This window comes from Simochromis diagramma, unplaced genomic scaffold (genome assembly GCF_900408965.1).
Source record: "Simochromis diagramma unplaced genomic scaffold, fSimDia1.1 OVJJ01000685.1, whole genome shotgun sequence".
NCBI lineage: Eukaryota > Metazoa > Chordata > Actinopteri > Cichliformes > Cichlidae > Simochromis > Simochromis diagramma.
The window spans coordinates 7,389,020-7,408,613 of record NW_024387477.1 but is presented as its reverse complement, the minus strand read 5'-3'; the positions used below and the strand labels follow the sequence as shown (position 1 = coordinate 7,408,613).

At 42.0% G+C, this 19,594-nt stretch overlaps 1 protein-coding gene across 4 annotated transcripts in view; it reads left to right on the top strand.

The window, feature by feature from the left end:
- Nucleotides 1-19,594, top strand: part of LOC120723733 (glutamate receptor 3-like) — a 92,201-nt gene that overhangs the window by 55,305 nt on the left and 17,302 nt on the right. For all 4 annotated transcript variants that reach the window (XR_005693817.1, XM_040015401.1, XM_040015400.1 and 1 more), the window contains exons 5-12: nt 8,082-8,135; nt 9,170-9,331; nt 10,053-10,220; nt 10,595-10,699; nt 12,740-12,844; nt 14,678-14,884; nt 16,925-17,298; nt 17,801-17,999. Coding sequence is in view for 3 of the 4 variants with exons in the window: in XM_040015401.1 (XP_039871335.1) it covers nt 8,082-8,135; nt 9,170-9,331; nt 10,053-10,220; nt 10,595-10,699; nt 12,740-12,844; nt 14,678-14,884; nt 16,925-17,298; nt 17,801-17,999 (1,374 nt within the window). In the remaining variant the exon portion in view is untranslated. The remainder of the gene's footprint in view (nt 1-8,081; nt 8,136-9,169; nt 9,332-10,052; nt 10,221-10,594; nt 10,700-12,739; nt 12,845-14,677; nt 14,885-16,924; nt 17,299-17,800; nt 18,000-19,594) is intronic.

Below are 19,594 nucleotides of genomic sequence, written 5' to 3'. Positions count from 1 at the left end.
ACAATGAAGTCCAGAAATGTACAACGGACAGTGCCACACTTTTCATAATGTTGGCCATGTACACCACCACAATAGATTTGAAATTAAGCAATTAAGATGCTATTGAAGCTCAGACTTTCAGCTTTAATTGATTGGGCTCAATAGGAATTACAGGGATTTTCATACACAGTTCTAAACTATAGTCAAACTATGCCAAGAAAGTTTGTTAAAATTTGCATTGGAAACAGTTGTATGTTCAATTAGCCAAAGACGGTTTGCTACTTTGAATTGTTGTGATATTTAAAAAACACTAATGATTGATATTTCTGTGCACTAGAATTTCAAACCAGTACCCAGGAAAATAATGTTTGCTGCCTAGCTCCCATGTTAACATTTTGTGAATTAGCCAAAGTTGCTAGCTGCTCCTATATTGATAACTTATAAAATGCAGGTTAATGCATAAGAGGACACTTGGCCCAGTCATGAAGAACTTTAATAATACTGTTTGCTTAAAGAAAATTTTAACATATGTAAATGATGCCTTCTCTGTGCGGTTAATGAATGGTGAAACAAAAAATGTCATATAGGCTTTTACAAGTCAACAAGGGCAAATAAATAACTTAAAAACCTCTGGAATTAAATAATGGTACCGGGACGGTACGAGGGAAATTTCTTTTGCAGTTCGTCTGAAAATCTGCAGTTGCGCTTTGGCATCTTTCAAACATCACCAGGCGCTCCTGTGCGCTGTCTGTCCCGTCTGTGAGCGCTGAACAACAACTCACAAAGTAGCAGCTCGGGGATGACGTCACACATATGGGTTCTCTATAGCCCTATAGGAAAACCCGGACTTGGTCACCCTATGATAACAGTTAAGTAATTTAATTTTAATTTGAAGAACTTTACTGACTACTTTTATACTTTTATAACTTATAAAATGTTAATGTGGTTTATTGCTAATAGGTAAACATCTAACGTTTGGCTGGCCAGGTTAACATATATGATAAGTTAAAAAAATTGAATGTTATTTAGAAGAGCTTTACTGACCTTATGAAACTCTTCATGAAGCCCAGGGTGTCCCTCTTGATTCACCAAGCTGCTATGCTACTGTTCTTGCAATTAGCTGCTATCAATACTTTTGCTAATGGGTATTTAATGTAATAATAGATTTCAGTACCAATTAGTGTCCAAGAATCCATTCTTTTGAGAACTCTGCTCAGTACCAGTGTTAGGGTCGTTAATCAACAAATATAATTATTACACCCACAGTTTTCTTAAAAGTAACACTGATTACATTACTTTCTTATCACTCCATAAAATGTCGTAAAGGGCGCTGTCTCATAATTACCAGTTAACAGTATAATCTTTAGTCCTACACACCAACACAAATCCCTGACCTAATGAGACCGCACATGGGGTCCTTCTTTTAGTATTTATGTTTGAACAGAGCCAACAAATGAAAACCAGTCGAAAAGAGACTTCAAAGCAATCGCCACAGTAATTCTACTTTAGAAACATGAACAGGTAAAAATGGAGGCTACAAACCTGACTGCTCATCACTGCCTGTGTTACCTGTTGAAGATCAGACTTTGACTGCTGGGCTGGGGTCGGCAAAAACTCAACTTTAACATCACTCTGGGTTCTTGGCTAGCTTTGCGTTAGCATGCTGTCCGTGCAGATGCTTGCAAAGAGCCAAACTAATGTTAGCAGTATGAAGCTTGAAAAAACAAACAAATATTGTTTCTTTTTTTTTTTTTTAATTTTGCTTTAAAAAATGTCTTAAGCGTCGATTCTGGTGACAACAGACTAACAAAAAACCAAGCAACAAAGATCTGACATTAGCGTAGAGTAAAACACCTTTAGGCATATCACATCAGCATCTTGAGCACCATGAGCTGCAGCCTTTCAGTCTATGAATTTTAAATGTTAGCTAATGTCAGCTCAGCAGCCAAAGGGGAGACTGAAAACACACATCTTAGCTTTCACTGTATGAGACTTACTAGGACTGACATTTAGTATTATAAGTCATAGCACAGCGATGGAGCCATTATCACTCAAAGTGAGTTGCAGTGAAAGTATTAATATTCATAGACTTTTGTTTCTTTAAACATACCTGTTTCTGACCTTGGCTTTAGAGTAAAAATATAGATTACTTCAAAATATATGTAAGCACAAATCACACATGACACAACTCACAAATAACACCAATGATTTCATATCATTGGTGTTAAATGTCCTTTTGATGGAGCATTGACCCTTGCAAGAAAGCTGTGCCGACTGAACCTCTTCCTGGACATTCCTTACTAAAACACTGATCTGTAACAATTACAGCAAATGGATTAGTAGACTGATGGAAAATTATCTTCCGTTCTAATAGTGATTGATTGTTAAATCAAATAAAATTGTTTGTCTTTGTATTCTTTCTAGTGGAATATCTTTGAGGTAAAACAAGAAACAGTAGGTAGAACAAAACAAGATATTCAATTACTTTTTTTTCACTAATCTTAAAAATTAAAATTTAAAGAATAATCAGCCAACTGTTAAACTGTGAAGACTCAGTAAAGATTAATTTTATGAAGCCCTATGAGTTTAATGGTGCTTTGGATTCTGGGTTTCCATAGTTCAGAGAGAGGCTAAAAACTATTGCATCATTATTTGCTTGTCTTTCATATGCCTCGCAGTGAATGGTATGATATTTACAAACTCTGGGGAGCCTATCATTTTCCTCCTGCCTCTTCGTGTGTTGTGTGGCAAACTCTGCACTGGAAAGGTCAAATTTGGAGGAAGATGTTTATTAGAAACGTGTAGGTGTAGTTTTGCATTTAGGGCTCTCTGTCTGGGAGGTCTGAAGCAGGCAGAGACTGGATGAGGGTAAAGTCAAGGTCACCCTAGTTGTCAGGCTTTAAAGAAAACTGCAGTCTGCAAAATGCAGGCTTTCTTTCAGCTGCAGAACAAATGGCTGTGGGACCAGCTAGTGGATCGATGTGGAAGGGGTAAAGTGTACTAAAAAGAGGAATTACTGAAGGGGGAGACACACCAAGCACACTTCTCTTCAGTGTCACTGGGACAGTACATCCTCTAAAGATAATAATCAAAAACCCAAAGAATATTATAAACCCCACAGTTTTAAAATATCTCAAGGTGTCTATTAAAGATAAAGTTAATAAAACCGTTCATAAAATTATAGCAGTTTAACCATAGCAGCTAAAAATAATGGTAAACAACAGTTGAAAATATTTTGAGGAGTCAAATGTGACAATAAATATCACCATATTATTTTCAGCACAGATCTACATAAAAAGTGTAGGCAGGTGAAAGAGCTAGCCCTGATTAAAGTTGAGCAGCAAATCATCTACCAACACCTCTAAAACTCACTAATTAATACACTGTAACCTATTTGTTAAAACTATCTGCACACTTTGGTGGACTTAGTTAAATAAGTTGTTTTTCTTTTTTACATTTATACATTTCAATCAATTGTTTTAGATTTTTTTGGCATTTATTCCTGATGGGAAGGAAAAAATATTTGTTCTTGAGCCACTTCTTATTTCCTTATATGTTGCTTCCAATTACACTTTTTAAGAAGGGAAATACAAAAAAATGAGAGGTGACTCAGGACTTGTTTACCACACTGTACAAATATATCTGTAGTACTTCAGTATTGGCCTTACTAATTGATACCTAGATATCAGTGCTGTGTCAGTGGCTAGAGTCAGTATATCAGCTGCATCCCAGTAATTTTGTGCTTACAGATGTTTAATGAATTGTGTCATGATGAGCTACAGTTCACTTCTCTTTATAATTATAACATGTATTGCTTCCCCTCAGGAATCAATGCCAAAGACAAAACAAAACAATTGATTTAAATATATACATGTAAAAAAGAATTAATTTAACTAAATCCACCTACCAAATTCTGCAGATAGTTTTAACAAATAGGTTACAGTGTATTAATTAGTGCGTTTTAGAGGTGTTGGTAGATGATTTGCTGTTCGACTTTAATCAGGGCTAGCTCTTTCACCTGCCTACACTTTTTATGTAAATCTGTACTGAAAACGATAAAGTGATATTTAGTTTCACGTTTGGCTCCTCAAAATAATTTTTACCATTATGTTTATCTTAGATGCTATAATTTTATGAACCATTTTATTTATCTTTAATAGAAACCTTTGAATATTCTGAAATGGTATTTGGCTTTTTATTGATCTTTACATGACATACTATCCATAGATACACAATGTTTTAGGAGAGGAAGCAAATTTTTAGGAGAGGACAGAACAGGGAGAAAAGTTTGACTTGGACCAAAAATCAGTGGCAACAAGTCTTACAGAGTGAAACATCTACATTCAATTTTTTTTTGTTTCAAAAAATATGTACACTAATAAGTTCACCAATATATATAGAGGATCTCTGGAGATAAACAGTGAGTTTCTACAGCCATACGTAAACACAGTGGAGGTACTGTCATGGTTTGGGGGTTTATTTCAGCCAATGATGTTAGAGATCTTGTTAAATTGATAAAAAGTATTTAACCTGAAAAGGATTTTGGAATACCATCTGGAAAGCATCAAATTTTCTTCAATTTTCAGCAGGACAATGATTCCAAACACAGCGCTAACTTAGTAAAAGCATACATGGATTGAATACTGAAGGCTACTTAAAGAAATTACAAGAAAGGTTTCTTAGGAGTGAGCTGGCTGAAAAATAAAGGTGGTTGTAGACTAACAAATATAATGAACTATTGCTCTATCAACAAATTAGAAACCACTGCTGTCTCTTTAGATTTAGAGAAAGCATTTAACCAGTGTGGTGTGGGGTTGGTCTGTGCCCCTTTGGCAGCCTCGCTGTGTAAAATGGGTTGGCCCACACTGGGAAGTCTGGTCTGTGCCTTGGCGGCTCATGGGTGCCCGCAGGCCCATAGGGTGGGGTGGGGTGCCCAGGTGAGGGAGCAACTGTAGTTGTAATTGAATAGAGTGGCTGCAACTGTTATTGTGGCTCAGCGTGCAGATCAGCCCCAAGACTTTGGACTGATATCCACACTCCAACCTGACCTCTGTGGTGGGGAAGGTGGATGCTCCCTCGGTGCCCTGGATTATTGTCATTGTGGACAGTCATACAAATAAGGTTCTTGATGGAGGGTGTAATGATAACAGCAAATCCATATTTGCCTAGTATCATGTTTTTATGTTGTTAATACTCCTAGACTATAGGGGGAGCTAGAGAGCTAGAGGGAGTTACCTCTGAGCAGACTGTGATGGCGAAGCTTTGTTTACATGTGAAGTACAGTTCGATAAAAAGCCTTCTCTTCAAGTAAGGGTGTCATTATTGAGAACCCATAACAACATAAAGAAATAAGACAGAGGGTTGTGGGTCACGTAGGTCTCAGTGGGTAGACCCCATCATGTGCCTCTGCTGGCTGGTGACCTGCTCCTTCTTTTTAATGCCACTGTAGTCATCAAGGGAGGTGTTCACCCTCTCCACCACTCTCCACTGGATGCTGCTACCCCCAGAGCGTGTGGTTGGATAGGCTGGCATGGTCATTAACCCACTCCCTTGGTGGTTTGGGGTGGCTTGGATCTCTTCCATGTCAGGGGAAGCAGGGGGTGGTCTCTGCCAGGTACTGAGCGGTTCTGGGAGGCCTGAGAGTGTGGCCTTACATCTTCAGTACTCTTGGGGGCTGCGAATGGCCTGATTGAGGCTTCCCACCCTCATTTTCAAGTATATTTCGTAACAAAGACACATTCTCGCTTTCTTTCTCTCTCTGTCACACACACACACACACACACACACACACACACACCAAAAGAAGATTGCTGATGTATGTACCTGTGCATTTTCACACACAGTGGCAGTTGGCGAAACATTGTGCATTTCTATTTGTACTCTAACCCCCTATTACGTCCCCCCCACCACCTCCCTTTTTTTTCCCTCCAGCCTTTCCTGCCTTCGACATTGTTATACTGTATACCACATATAATGTAATAACTGAAATAACATGAATAGAAATAAAGAAATAAACAGATAAACCCTAAACAAGAAGAGCCTATAGAGAATTTATAGAGCTGATTTTGGAAAAGCAAAATGTGTTCAGCACAGCAGTGCTATCATAATTCTGTTTGTAAAAGCTCCCAGATAGCACAGGATTTAAAAAAAAAAAGAAGACGAAGAGTAAAGGTGGTCATAATAAAATTAACTTTCAGAACATCCTCTTTCACTGAGCTGAAGTATTGTGTGTATAAATTCTGCAATATCAAAAGGACTTTTAAAAAGAACGTTTAATTTAACAACGAAATCTGTCCGTGTCACCTGGAGCAGCTGAGGGTGTTGCTGTCTGCCTAATTAAAGAGGTTGAGGGAAAAGGTTTGTGTACTCTGGCTGGAGGTTCTGTGTGTCTCTGTCATCAATGTCTCGCTGTGCTCCATCCCAAGGTTGCCTCTTGTAGCCGTTGCCAGACTGGCTGCGAGCTCTAGGTTGCAGGCAGGTGGTGAGGTCTTTCTTTGCCCAGTTCCTGAGCAGGTGTGATGAGGCTTATGGCCAGAGTCAAGGTTAGCACACAGTGAAGGAAAGTGGAGCCACTTGGTTTGTCCAGCGAAAATGCAGCAGTGCAAAGAGTCCAAATTGGCTCGTGAAGAATTATCCTGATCTGTCTCGCTGTGATTTCACTGCAGTAAAAGTGTTGCAGAGAGCTATTTTCATGAAGCTTTGTGTCACTTAATCATTAGAAGGAGATTGATGGATTCTAACAGTCGTCTCTGGCTATTTCTGCATCATAATCAGCTCACTTCCCCTTTGTTTCTATTTCACTTTTTTTTGGTTTGTTCTTGTCTGTCTGACATTCAGCAGTGGTGGAAGTTTAAAGCATTAATGATGGGGAGGCTGTCAGACCCACCCAAGCAGCTTGATGGCATGAGTGAAAGGCTTTGTGAGTTTGTGAAAAACACTAAAGATGTCTCTTCCCTTCGTGGGCAACCTTCAAATGTCCACAAGGAGACGAGTGGTCTGTTTGATTTTTGAGTATGCTCAGTCCAAGCGAGGGAGGTTGTTCAATCATTTCTTACTGCTACCGCTACATAGGTCATGCTACATAGGTCAGTTAAAATGATGCTATAATTGTACTTGAAGCAGGAGAAACTGTTTCCCTTTTTTTTTTTCCCAAAGACATTTTTTTGTGCCAAAATGCGTAGATGCAAGAGTGCTTTGCATCACTCTCTCCTGCTCTGTGGGAATGTCATAAACGACCCACTGTAACAAATATCCAACGTCCCCAGCCGAACACGCATGCACAAACAGATGATAAACTGACAGTTTGCTTTTGCAACGGAGCCAGAACATGTGCAAACATGCTGATTTTGCTGTAAACTTGTGTTGCTCTGTTTGTAGAGCGCAGATGAAAACGGAGACATGGTTGACAGGTTTTCTGCATGGCAGCCACTCAGAAGTCCATCCGCATAAGACTGCAAACTCATAAATAACAGACCTCACGAGGTCCGACTGAAAAAACCTGTCCAGCATGTAATGCACAGACAAGCCAGAGCTGTTTAGAGTTTCAGTATTGGATTTATCTGCAGGGCCAGAGCAAAAAAGAAAAAAAAGATGAAGAAAATCTAGAATAAAAGACAGCATATGGTTAGTACCACAGTGATGGAATGGCTTAGAACACCACTTACTATTTTCAGACAAACTGTGTGGGTTGAAACATGCTGTTATGCTCCAAAGGTGTGATATTTTCAAAGCAGGGAGAGATCTACATCTTACTCTCTCGCTACAAATTCTTTTGAAACATCTTTCTACCTTCTGTCCAGCAGCTACCGAGGACTCACGTCCCAGCGCCATGAATGACTTAAAAGAGATCAAGGATGTTCCACGTTGCTGCTGTTTCTCTCTCATTATCAATTCCTCTTTAATGAACCCCCCCCCCCCCCCAGCAGTGCCCCTTCCGTGTTATTCTTTAGAAGATATGCTTTGTTTAAACGTCTGTGGCGGCATCCTGCGTGCTCGCGGGATGCCGCCGCGTTTACTGTGATTGCTGTAGTCACTTACATTAGCCCTGGCTCTTAACTCTCATCTCATGGGTGGTTTACTGTATCGATGTTTTTCTCCCATAGGTTGTAACCCTGGGGAAGAACAGCCGTGGTTACCACTACATTCTGGCCAATCTTGTGAGTAATAACTATGCTGCTCCCCTGGGGCGGGGGGTGTGGGGAGGGGGACACCAGCTTTTTTTCTGCATGGAGTCTAAGTCTCAGCCTTGGGCGCAAATGTGCATGGACAATAAGTGGATTAAAGGCTTTTATATAGGACTGTATATAGTTGTTTCTCTCTCTCTCTCTCTATATCTCTATATATATATATAAGGCTTTCAATGTTTGTGCCTCATGCTTTATAAATCACAGTCCAGCAGTCACACTACATTGCAATTTTGCTTCAGTATACAGTCATATTTGAATATCAGTGAGCATCCTTAGCAATAAATAAACAGGATTTAACCTTTTTAACGATCCTTGGAGGGCAGCCATATTTTTTCCCTTCACTCTCGGGAATGTAATGTTCATTTAGCCTTGGTATTAGCATGAGCGTTTTTAAGTGAAAGGCCAGCCCCGCTCTCACTCGCTGATCTCCTGCTGCCATTTCTCCGACTTTAGAAGATGTGATTATGCAGCAGTCAGACTCATGTCCTTGCACAACATGACACAATTCTGCACTTAAAAAACAGTGATTTGACCATAAAAAGAAATAACTGTCATAGCTCCAGGGTCAAGAAGGAAATTTAAAGGCAGCTGGTGCAGCGTACGTTTTTAAAATGCATTAAAAAGTGTTAGGGGGGCTTTTTTTGTTGTTGTTTTTTAACATGGTAAGGCTTTCTGAATGAAACTAGGCCAGCTGGTTCAAGTAAAAAATTTAGACTCTACATGGTATGACACAAACTCTAAAGTATCTTCTGGCTGCTTGTGTATGTGAAAATGAATTCAGGTTCCACCGCAAAGTGTGAAGAGAAACATTTGCTTCAGTGTAATTGCAAACACATGCTGCTCTCTCCGACAGCACAGGATCCTTAATAAAATGCACCTTGCGCGCTGCCAGAATGGCTGCTAATATTTTGTGGAGCTTTGCCCCAGGTTATATTAAAAAACCTCAAAGAAAAACAAGTTACATGAGTCTCATCCTCCCCCGTTTCTCTTTTGTCTCATCTCAGGGATTTTCTAATGTGAGCCTGGACAAAGTCTTCGCCGGTGGAGCCAACATTTCAGGGTTTCAGATAGTCAACCCTGAGAACCCGATTGTGCAGCAGTTTATTCAGCGCTGGGAGCGGCTAGATGAAAGAGAATTCCCAGAGGCCCGAAACGCCCCTCTGAAGGTGCTATGCTTGCAAGGCCTTTCATTGTGCATGCGGAGTGCAACGATCATCCTTTCTAAAGTGCTGTCTATTGGTTCTTCTCCTCTCATCCTCTGTTTGCCTTTGTCATTCTCTTGTCTTTCCCACCCTTTGCTTCCTCTGTCTTAGCGTTGCATCCCTCAGAGCAATCGATATATTGATAGGCAGCGCAAGCCAAGGTTATATTGCTGCTTCAATTTACATCTAATTAAACAATGATCAAGAAAGAAATGGATTTTGAATGGCATTTAATTAGATTTTGTCACGGTGCGCTGGTCAACAAACAAGTGGCTCTAGCCTCCGTGGTGAAAAGGTCAGGCGAAGTTGGAAGGGAAGTGCGTGGGAGATAAAATCATGCATTAATTCTCTATTTAATTCTCCCCGCTAAAAAGTTTTCAAAGAGGTCCTGACCCTTAGAGAAGTCCTGGCTTTTCTAATCCAATCTATCTAATCTAGCTATTTTTAGCATGAGCAAGCTGTCAGAGGTTTCGCCAGCGCCGCCCAGACTGACCCGCCTGGCAAGTGCTGAAATGCAAGTCATGAGAGCAACATATAGGCTGAACAAATTACACCAGGATTTTCTCATTTTAACAGCTTTATTAAAAAAGCAGCCGTCTTTTTTATTGATTTGTTTTTACGTCACACCAATTCAGCGTGTCTTTAGCTGTTTTGTTGTTTGACTTGCATGTGTGTCTGTGTGCAGTACACTTCAGCTTTGACCCACGATGCAATCCTGGTGATAGCAGAGGCCTTCAGGTACCTGCGGCGCCAACGTGTGGATGTCTCTCGTCGAGGCAGCGCCGGAGACTGCCTAGCCAATCCCGCTGTACCTTGGAGCCAAGGCATAGACATCGAGAGAGCTCTCAAAACGGTAGGGTGGGGGCGGGGAAAATGGAGAGCGAGTGGCAAGCTAAAAACTAAAGAAAAGGCTGGAGGAAGCGAAGCACAAATAGCAAGTGAGAGAGTGATAAAGATGGAAAGTGACAGAGAGAAGGGAAGAGAGTGTAGAGCTATTCTCCTCCCTCTGCCTGCAGATATCTCTGCACAGAGCTCACTCAAAAATCCAGGCCCTCATTACCATAAAACTACATCTTTTATTAAAGCGTATCCAGTTCATCATTTGATTAACAGACAGCATGCACTTCAGTAGCTCCGTGGACTCCAAGTACCTTAATGCCAGCCACAGTATGCAACCTGGGTTATAACTACTGCACATTCCACTGTGTCTTTCTGTCTGCCCATTAGGTCCAAGTACAGGGGATGACTGGGAACATCCAGTTTGACAACTATGGCCGCAGGACCAATTACACCATAGATGTTTACGAAATGAAAACAGGTGGGCCGAGGAAGGTAAGAGAGGCCGGTGGCTGTAATCTATCAAATGTGACGTACAGACCTGATCAAAAAAACAAAAACAAAAAACATTTCATCTCTCTCTTTAAAAAATCTAACAGCTGGCACACATCAAAATCATGGAATCTGGCCAAAGTGTAATTTATAAATGATTTATTTCTCGGCTCTAAAAGAACAAAACTCAGTGACTGTTGGTCACATGTTGCCTCGAGCCATTTAGAGACTAATGCATGATTGTGCAGAAGTGGAAAACATTTTCAAGCAAGCCTGTACTGCCATTTATTAAAGTACTGAGGGCCAGGTGGGACCAGCAGGGCTGAGAGGACAGCAGAGAGTAATGCTGATTGCCTTTCTCCACCTCTGTTAGATAGCAGCACTGATGAGCTATGCCGAGTATTACAAGCCCCACAAATCAGTCGTAGCCTGCAATCTGATAGCTAAAGCTGTCCTATCAAAAGAATGATAGAGAACTATTTCGTTGCTGTAGGATAGCACAGATTTGATATTTGGTCCTCTTCTGACAGTAATTACCATTCAAATAACCAATTACTGTAAAGGAGGATCCAAGAATTCCTCTGGCTCCTCTTCAAAATGCTAATTCCCAGTGGTACATTCACATTATAACCAGCACCATATGATGACCTCTGGTTTTATTTCATAACCTCTCTGAGTTCCAAGAGACAGCTGTGAATTTCTCGTTAGCTGGATAAGTGTGGGCTCAGTGTGATGTGATGTGTGATTATGCCGCCTGCCTCCCAGGCCTCTAAAGCCCACACTTCAATTAGCATTGCAAAGCCCTCACAGCTATCCCTACACTGTCAAACAGAGGAGGAGAGAGCGGGGAGAGGGGCCGGGAGAAAGGAGGTCAGCGGGAGAGAGTGAGGGAGCGAGGGAGCGAGGGAAGACGAGACAAGTCGGGCAGGCTGGGCGGCACTTTGTCATGGACCTGGAGCCCCAGTCACCCCAGTGACAGTTTCGAGGATGAAGGTTCTTAGCTGTGACTGTCACGATTGATGCATGGGCTGATATCTGTCCCAGCTGCTAGGGGGTGAGATCAGGACAGTGCCACTGGAGCAACACTCCGTGACACAGGTCCCAGCAGCCGTGTCCCTCGAGCAAAGTGTCTCAAATATCACTCAAGGACTAGAGAGCCTGGAATAAGCATTTAATAACGTCCAGCACCGCCCCGCCCGCCACCCCAAATCACCCAGTCTGCCAAGTGCACTTAATACAGCCACAGCTGTAACGATCGGGAGCTCAATTCTGAGGCGTCTGCTGCTTTCTAGCGCCCCCACTTGGTGCTCAGTCTCTGCTGTACACCTGTTTGTCCCAAACATGAAAGATCTCATGCAAAAGAGAAAAAAAAGAAAAGGAAAAGAAAAAATGCAGACCAGATGTGAAGGAAAGAAAAATCCAAGCCAGCAACAGTTAGACTTTTGGCAATAACATATGCAACACGTTTCATCACGAGCCAGAGCAGCCATTATTTCAGACGGGCAAACAAACACTTGACATTGGTTTGACTTAAGCATCTGTAGAGCAGAATGCAGAGTAACTACAGCGGCAGGACAGAGTAAAACTGAGGAGCCACTGCAATATTATGCTAGATTATTAAACGTGTATGCGGTTCACAGGTTTGAATATCAATTATTTACCATAAAAAGGTGGAAGGGATTGAAGTTCCCATATGCTCACGGATTGCAAAGGAGCAATTGGGTATCTGAATTTCGGGTGGATCGTAAAAGGCAAAAGTCCCTCTGTAATCACGTCCGTTATCTGCACGTTGAATGCAGAAATGTAAACGCAGCATTCTATGCCCAGAAAACTGTACCTGTTTATCTGGTCTGTTTTAGTACTCTGCTCATGTGGTTGAACATCAGGGCAGAGGCAGCAAGTCTCTGGGGAAAGCTCCGTTGTTTCAATGAGCTCTGCAGCGCTGCATTTCCCTGTAATATTTGTTCATTTCCCTTCTGTATGCTCACTTATATCTGGACCGTGGGCCGGAGTGCATCACTAACCGCTGTTTTCTCTTTGCAGATCGGATACTGGAATGAGTACTCGCGGTTTGTAAATATTATGGATCTGCAGGTCTCCAACGACTCCTCAGTGGAAAACCGAACGATTGTGGTCACTACTATTATGGTACACTTTCCACGCAATTTTAAATGTTTCACGTATTCTGCCACTCAAGGTCATGGTGTTGATTCCAATGAGTGATACATTCTGTCCTGGGCGGGTAGAACCACATCTTTCTTGTGTTGCTTTCCATCCACTCACTACACGTTGAAACAGTCGATCCGGCTTGGAAGAGTGTTTCAACTGTATCCGTGTGGGTGTCAAAGCATTTTGATTTTCCATACTTCAGTGGCCTGTCGTAGCAGTGACATCACAATAATGGTATAAATGATTATGGTTGACTCCATCAGTTACAAAAAAAAAAAAAAAAGCATACAAATGCATACGTAAGTAGACCTGTCTGTCCTCATCAAGTAAATGTTCAATGACACTTGGGATAGACTGGCCGCAGAATGACTACAGAATGATACTGCAATGGTTTCCCAGGTGGGGCAAAGCAAAATAAACAGTATTGGATGGGGATGATGAGAAGGTGCTGTATTTCTTTTCCCTTGTTATCTCCCCTTCAATCTATTTTGTATTGCTCCTGCTATGTGTTCTGTGTTGAAGTATGCACAGCTTGTTAGCCTTTTAAACGGAGGATCATGTTCGAGGCACTTTCACAAAGGAACATATAATTACCAAATATATTTTCGATTTCTTTTCTTTTAACTGGATTTAGTAGATAAATGTCTCGGGCTTATTGGACGGCTCCCATATTTACTGACTGTTTAATGGCATTCTAATTACCTGTTCTCCGCAAACAAACGCTTCAAAATGGCGAAGAAAAACGTTTGGAAAAGTGATAAGTGTCCATGGGATTTATGCAAAGCTAGATCTTCATCTGTATTCCGAGCCGTAAGCCGGCGTCACTCAATAGCGAGAGGAAACATTTAACATCTCCAGGTGAAAAATACAGTCAGGAGGCAAACACGTGTTAACAAGCAGAAAATACTCAATGGATCCAAGGTTAGGGGATACGTTCAGCACAGAACAAACAAACCATTGCTCTCCTACTTGCACTCTAATTGTGTGTGGCTGTAATGACAATGCCTGCTCTCCTGAGCAGTCCTATTGTTTGATAATGATGATGATGTGCTCAGTAAGAGAAAAGACGAGCTGCACCGGCATTTTGAAAAGGAGAGGAACACTAGCACGCTCCTGCTCTCCTGATCTAGTTATTTTATTTTACAGAGTACTCGTTTGCTCTTTTTTTTTCCTAGATAGCAAACAACAGCTTTTTATAATCATTTTATTTTATATTATGTTTTTTTTTTTGGTTTGGTTTTTTTGGAATGAAACAGCCTTTAACTGCGCATTGATGCAATGTGCTTGAATATGTCGAGATACTATGGGCACTCTCTGATCCCTCTCCTGTCACTGGCATTTACTTATGAAACCCATTCCCATCCCCACCCACCTCTGAGCTGACCCACACCTTGCCTACCAATGACTCCCAGCCCAGCTTACTCTGTGAAAGTGAAAAACTTTTCTTTTTTCTAAATTATTTCCCATTGAAACGATTATCCTCTTTTTCATTGACCCCCTTTATTACAGCCTTGGGCTCAAAAATGGGTTTGATACATTGGCCTTGGTGTCTGCTGGCTGCCACCGCTTGATGAAAGCAGTGTGAACACTCAGTCACGCTGCTGTTATCAGTGCGTATTTGTGCATTCGCAGGGCATCATCTGTGTATGCACGACAGCATGGATGTGGTTATAGCAGCTTCTCATATTCTGTGTGTGTGCGGGAGTGCGTGCGTGCACGGAGTTATGTGAGAGCGTGCATGCATACATCTGTATAATGGAATCTGTGCGATGGCATGGGAGTGAATAAACCAGCGTGTGTTTGAATCAACAGGAAGCTCCTTATGTGATGTACAAGAAAAATTATATGCATCTGGAGGGGAATGACAGATATGAAGGCTACTGCGTCGATTTAGCATCTGAGATTGCCAAACATGTTGGAATTAAGTACAAACTGTCTATAGTAATGGATGGAAAGTACGGAGCCCGAGACCCTGAGACCAAGACGTGGAACGGGATGGTGGGTGAACTGGTCTATGGGGTGAGTACTGGGAGTCTCACTGATTACATGACAGTTTGCAAGGAACTTCAACATGAGAGGAGATCTCATTTTTCTGTCTTAAGGTTATCACCAACCCATAGTGAACTCATCAGCTCTCGCCCAGTGCAAAAGCCTAATGCTGGCCCAGGAAGCTCAGCTGTGAGTGAATTTGTCAAATGCAGCCTGAAGCATTGGGGAGTTGGTGATCATCTTGAGATGGAGAAAATGAAATCATTTCTCAGTGCTGTTCATTGCAATTAATGCTCTTTGCTTTAGCCTGAAAATCCTAACTCTCTTGCAGGCGATACCGAGGTAGGTGGAAGGCAAAAGAAGGAGTCCATATGGCAAACACACTGTAATCACTTTGATGAATGAAAGAGTGTATGCCTTTGAAGTGATTGTGTAATTACGCTCAATGTTTCATGTGTATGATGAATACGCCGCATTGTAAATTCACAGCTGAGAAAATCTGCTTTAGAATCAACAGCTAAATTGTGGCTTGCGGTTTGGAACAACAAGATCCATATGTGGCGCGCTCCATAAACGTTGAACCTCTCACATTAGCGAAGGGTCACACCGTGTTTTACATCTGACGGCGCCCGGGCCCGTGCGACACCTTAAGCAATCCAAAATTGCCTCCCCTCCCGCCGCCCCATCCAACCCCACCGACCCGCTCACCCCTCTCCAAAGCCACAGCGGTTGAGCGGGGGCCAAATGCAAAATGCATGAGGGTTTGGCTTCCTCATCTGTTCAATTTCCTAACTATCAGCTTGAGAGATTGCCTGGTTTGATGTGCTATCGCCACCAAATTATCTTTCAAATGGGAAAAGACCACTCCTTGCAGATGGAAGGGGAGGAGGCGGGGAGAAAAAAAAAATCTTCCAATCACATCTCTGTCAAGTCTTTCCAGGCCTGTAATTTTACAGCAGGTGGGCCGGGACTAATGGTTTTGTACATTTTGACCTTTTGACCAGTAAATTAATTTGATTTTAGTTGTCTTTTAAAGGTTAGGCCCGAGGCTGCTCTTTATTGCTTTGTTTCCCTCACCATTGATTGAGTGCTGCTTACGCCCGCACCCCGGATTAAATGGTTATAGCTGCTCGCAACGTTGTGTTGACAGGGCAAAGAAAACAGTCGTGTTTATCGGCTCTATTTGTGTTGCTCCTCAGCTGACCTTGTAAGAAACATTTTCTGCCTCCTGCTGATTCAGTCCAATGTTTTCTCGGTTTCGCCGCGAAAAAAAGAGAAAAAAAACAACAGCCCAGGCCGATATGAAGAATCGTCTTCTGCGTATTGTCTCCTTTGAAGAGGAGCAGTTATTTAATTAATCACATACACAAGCTGCAGTAACACTGTTGAACATGATTAATTATTTTCTTCTGCCTTTACAGAGAAACCCATTGTGATTTCTAAAAAGGCAGCACCACCTCTGTGGATGTGTTTTGATAATATAATGTGATTGAAGCAGCAGAGCAAAGGAGGGGGATAAAGAGAAACAGCTTGGGAAAAAAAAAAAGAAAAAAAAAAGCTAATGCCAGAATAAACAGTTTGGGAAACCCGGCGTGCTGAATGCCATGTGATGAAGTGTACACAGGGAGGGCTCGCAGATTTCTCTATGCAGCAACCTGTTTACATTTCGCAAATTAAAAGTTAACAGTTCTAATTAGCGTGCGCACTTAACACTTAATTTTGCCTTGTGTTTGATTGCAAACAGTTTGTTTTGATTCATTTAGCGCTCCAAGTGTTGGCTAATATCCCAGGTCACGACAAAACACACGGCGCAAATGTGACCGTGCTTTCTCTCTTTGTGTGCGTGACTGTGCATGTGTGTGTGTTTGTGTGTTTGTGTGTTTTTCAGCCTGTCTTCCAATGTGGTGGCTCATTTATGAAAATGATATGTATAAAATGTATAATAAAATATTGTTGTTTTATATCCCCCTCAGCTCCAGCCATTCAAACATAAAGAAAAGAAATAAATAAATAACCTCTTTCTTTATGCAGGTCATAACTAACACTTGCTGTGCATGTCCCTGTTTCCAGAGAGCAGATATAGCCATTGCACCTCTCACCATTACACTGGTGCGAGAAGAGGTGATAGACTTTTCCAAGCCATTTATGAGCTTGGGCATCTCCATTATGATAAAGAAGCCGCAAAAGTCCAAGCCCGGTGTTTTTTCCTTCCTGGACCCTCTGGCCTATGAAATCTGGATGTGTATAGTGTTTGCCTATATCGGGGTGAGCGTGGTCCTGTTCCTGGTCAGTCGGTTTAGTCCTTATGAGTGGAACCTCGAGGAACAGGATGAGACCAAAGACCCTCAGACTCCCCCCGATCCTCCCAATGACTTTGGCATCTTCAATTCTCTCTGGTTCTCGCTGGGCGCCTTCATGCAGCAGGGCTGTGACATCTCCCCCAGGTGGGTCAGCTCCAGTAGACACAAGGAGTGGACAGTAGATGAAAATAGAAAAACAAATCTGATGACTACATGAAATCTTAATTTTCTGTTCTTCTCCTTTTAGGTGTTCATTGCTTGTGCTAATTTTGCATTCGTTGCAGCTATCATATGTGCAATGTCAGTGTCAGTGAGCGTACGATGAAATATTTATCACCATAGTAGACAGATCAATACGTTCCACAGGCTGTGAAATGACTTTTGAACCCTGATTGTTTCACAAGCAAATAAAGACTTGGATTGGAGTACATTTAAACAACTTGCCTTTACTTGTTCCGTGGAAATGTGCTGTTTCAGAGTGCTGATGCAGCACCAGGTTGCCGTTAATGATTTACATGGAAATTCTGATGACTGATGCAATTAGGTACATTAAACACAACTGGCAGATCTTAGCTGGTTGATGGCCACCACATGCCACCGTGTAATTACATCCCGTGTTTCCCTGTCGTCAACCCCTCTCTCGCAGGTCTCTGTCAGGCCGAATTGTTGGCGGTGTGTGGTGGTTCTTCACCCTCATCATCATCTCCTCCTACACAGCCAACCTGGCTGCCTTCTTGACAGTTGAAAGAATGGTCTCTCCTATAGAAAGTGCCGAAGATCTGGCAAAGCAGACAGAGATAGCATATGGCACTTTGGACTCAGGCTCCACTAAAGAGTTCTTTAGGGTGAGTAGTGTCAAGAAACTGCTTTATGCACGCATACACACACACAGCACAACACTAATCAGCCAGCGGCTCCTTTTTCTTTCAGCTCAAATGGCAAATAATGCATTTGGTTTAAATATTTTGCACTCAGGCGTTCTGAATCATAAAAAACTGCTCTGTGCAATGTCCTTGATCAACTCCTCCTTGCAACTTTTCCATTTTGTACCTTTAGCGCGGCACTCTTGACCTGCACAAGATTGCTCCAAATGAGGCGTGTTGACACAGAAGCAGTTCTTGAACTCTTATGACACAAACGTGAAATTTATGCAGTACTACTGCAGTGTGCAACCTTGAGGCACGGGGCCTGTCAGCAGAAAGCGTGGTAACAACACGGAAGACTCAGAGGTGATAAAAACAGGAGGCTAATCAAAGTACCCACATCAGACTCAAACTCAGAAGGGTCAGTTCATGAAGTGTAATTAGCTAGCTGGCCATGGCAGGCAAATTGGACCTGATGAAGAAGAGCCCTGTAGGTCAAACAGAGCAGTCTGAAAGACATTTTAGAGGGAATAAGCAATATGTCCGTCGGTGTGAGAGACTAAGCAGGCAATTAGGTTATAAATGAACTAAAATCTGAAGCAAAAGTGTATTAGTCTGCGAAAGGCTACACAGCAGTTAGACAGTGCTCATATCTGAGACAATCAGGGCTTCTGATGTGAAACGCAGAGATGGCTAAAGCTCATGGCCGTGGCTACACTAGCAGTCCAGTGTTGAAAAAGCATTAACGAAACAGCACTCAGCCTGTGATGACGAAAAGGCAATATGACAGTCTTTTATCTTACGCTCCCTCATTACTCATCAGCAGGAGAGAAACAATTCATATGTTTCACAGCTGCAGCCTGTTGGCAGAAAGAGCACTTCATTTGTATTACCCCTGGGTTGCGTTGCTCACGACAACAAAATGCAAAGTCAAATCTGTGCTTTTTTTTGGGGGGGGTTAAAACAAAGAAGGGAAAGATAGTGTCTGCACAGCTTAATGTTTAAAATCCTTTTCTTTTTAAGTCTGCAAACTCTGGGGCTGTTTAAAAAAAGGGGGCTGCACTCGACGGTAACGTCGCACATTCTAGGAAACATGGCGCATGACCGCATCTTTTTTTAATTCTCTATACACCACCTCATAAATCTGTCATCACTTTCCCTTTCGCCAGAGATGCCGCGCAGGTGTGTAAACAGTGTACTATACGCCTTTGTGTCACACACATGACGGATGCCAGTTACAAATTAGCTTTAGAGTCTGACGACGGAGCCACCGAAGGTCTGCTGGTAGGAACTGTCTGAGAAGTGGTCGGGAAGTCTGGAGTTTTCTTGTGTTCTGTATAATGAGCGTCCTAGATACATCCCCGAGTCTTCAAATAGGAAATGACATGTGTGAGCTGCTCTTCCAAGGGACTTTTAATTAAAGCTGTAGAAAGCTGACAAGGAAAAAAACACACTGATTAATCGGAGTTCAAGTTCTATTTCAGATCTGTTTTCAGGAAATACATTCAGGCTTAATTAGACCCATACGGCATCAACCAGCTGGAAATTTTAAATCAAGTCCAAATTTTCAAACAAGA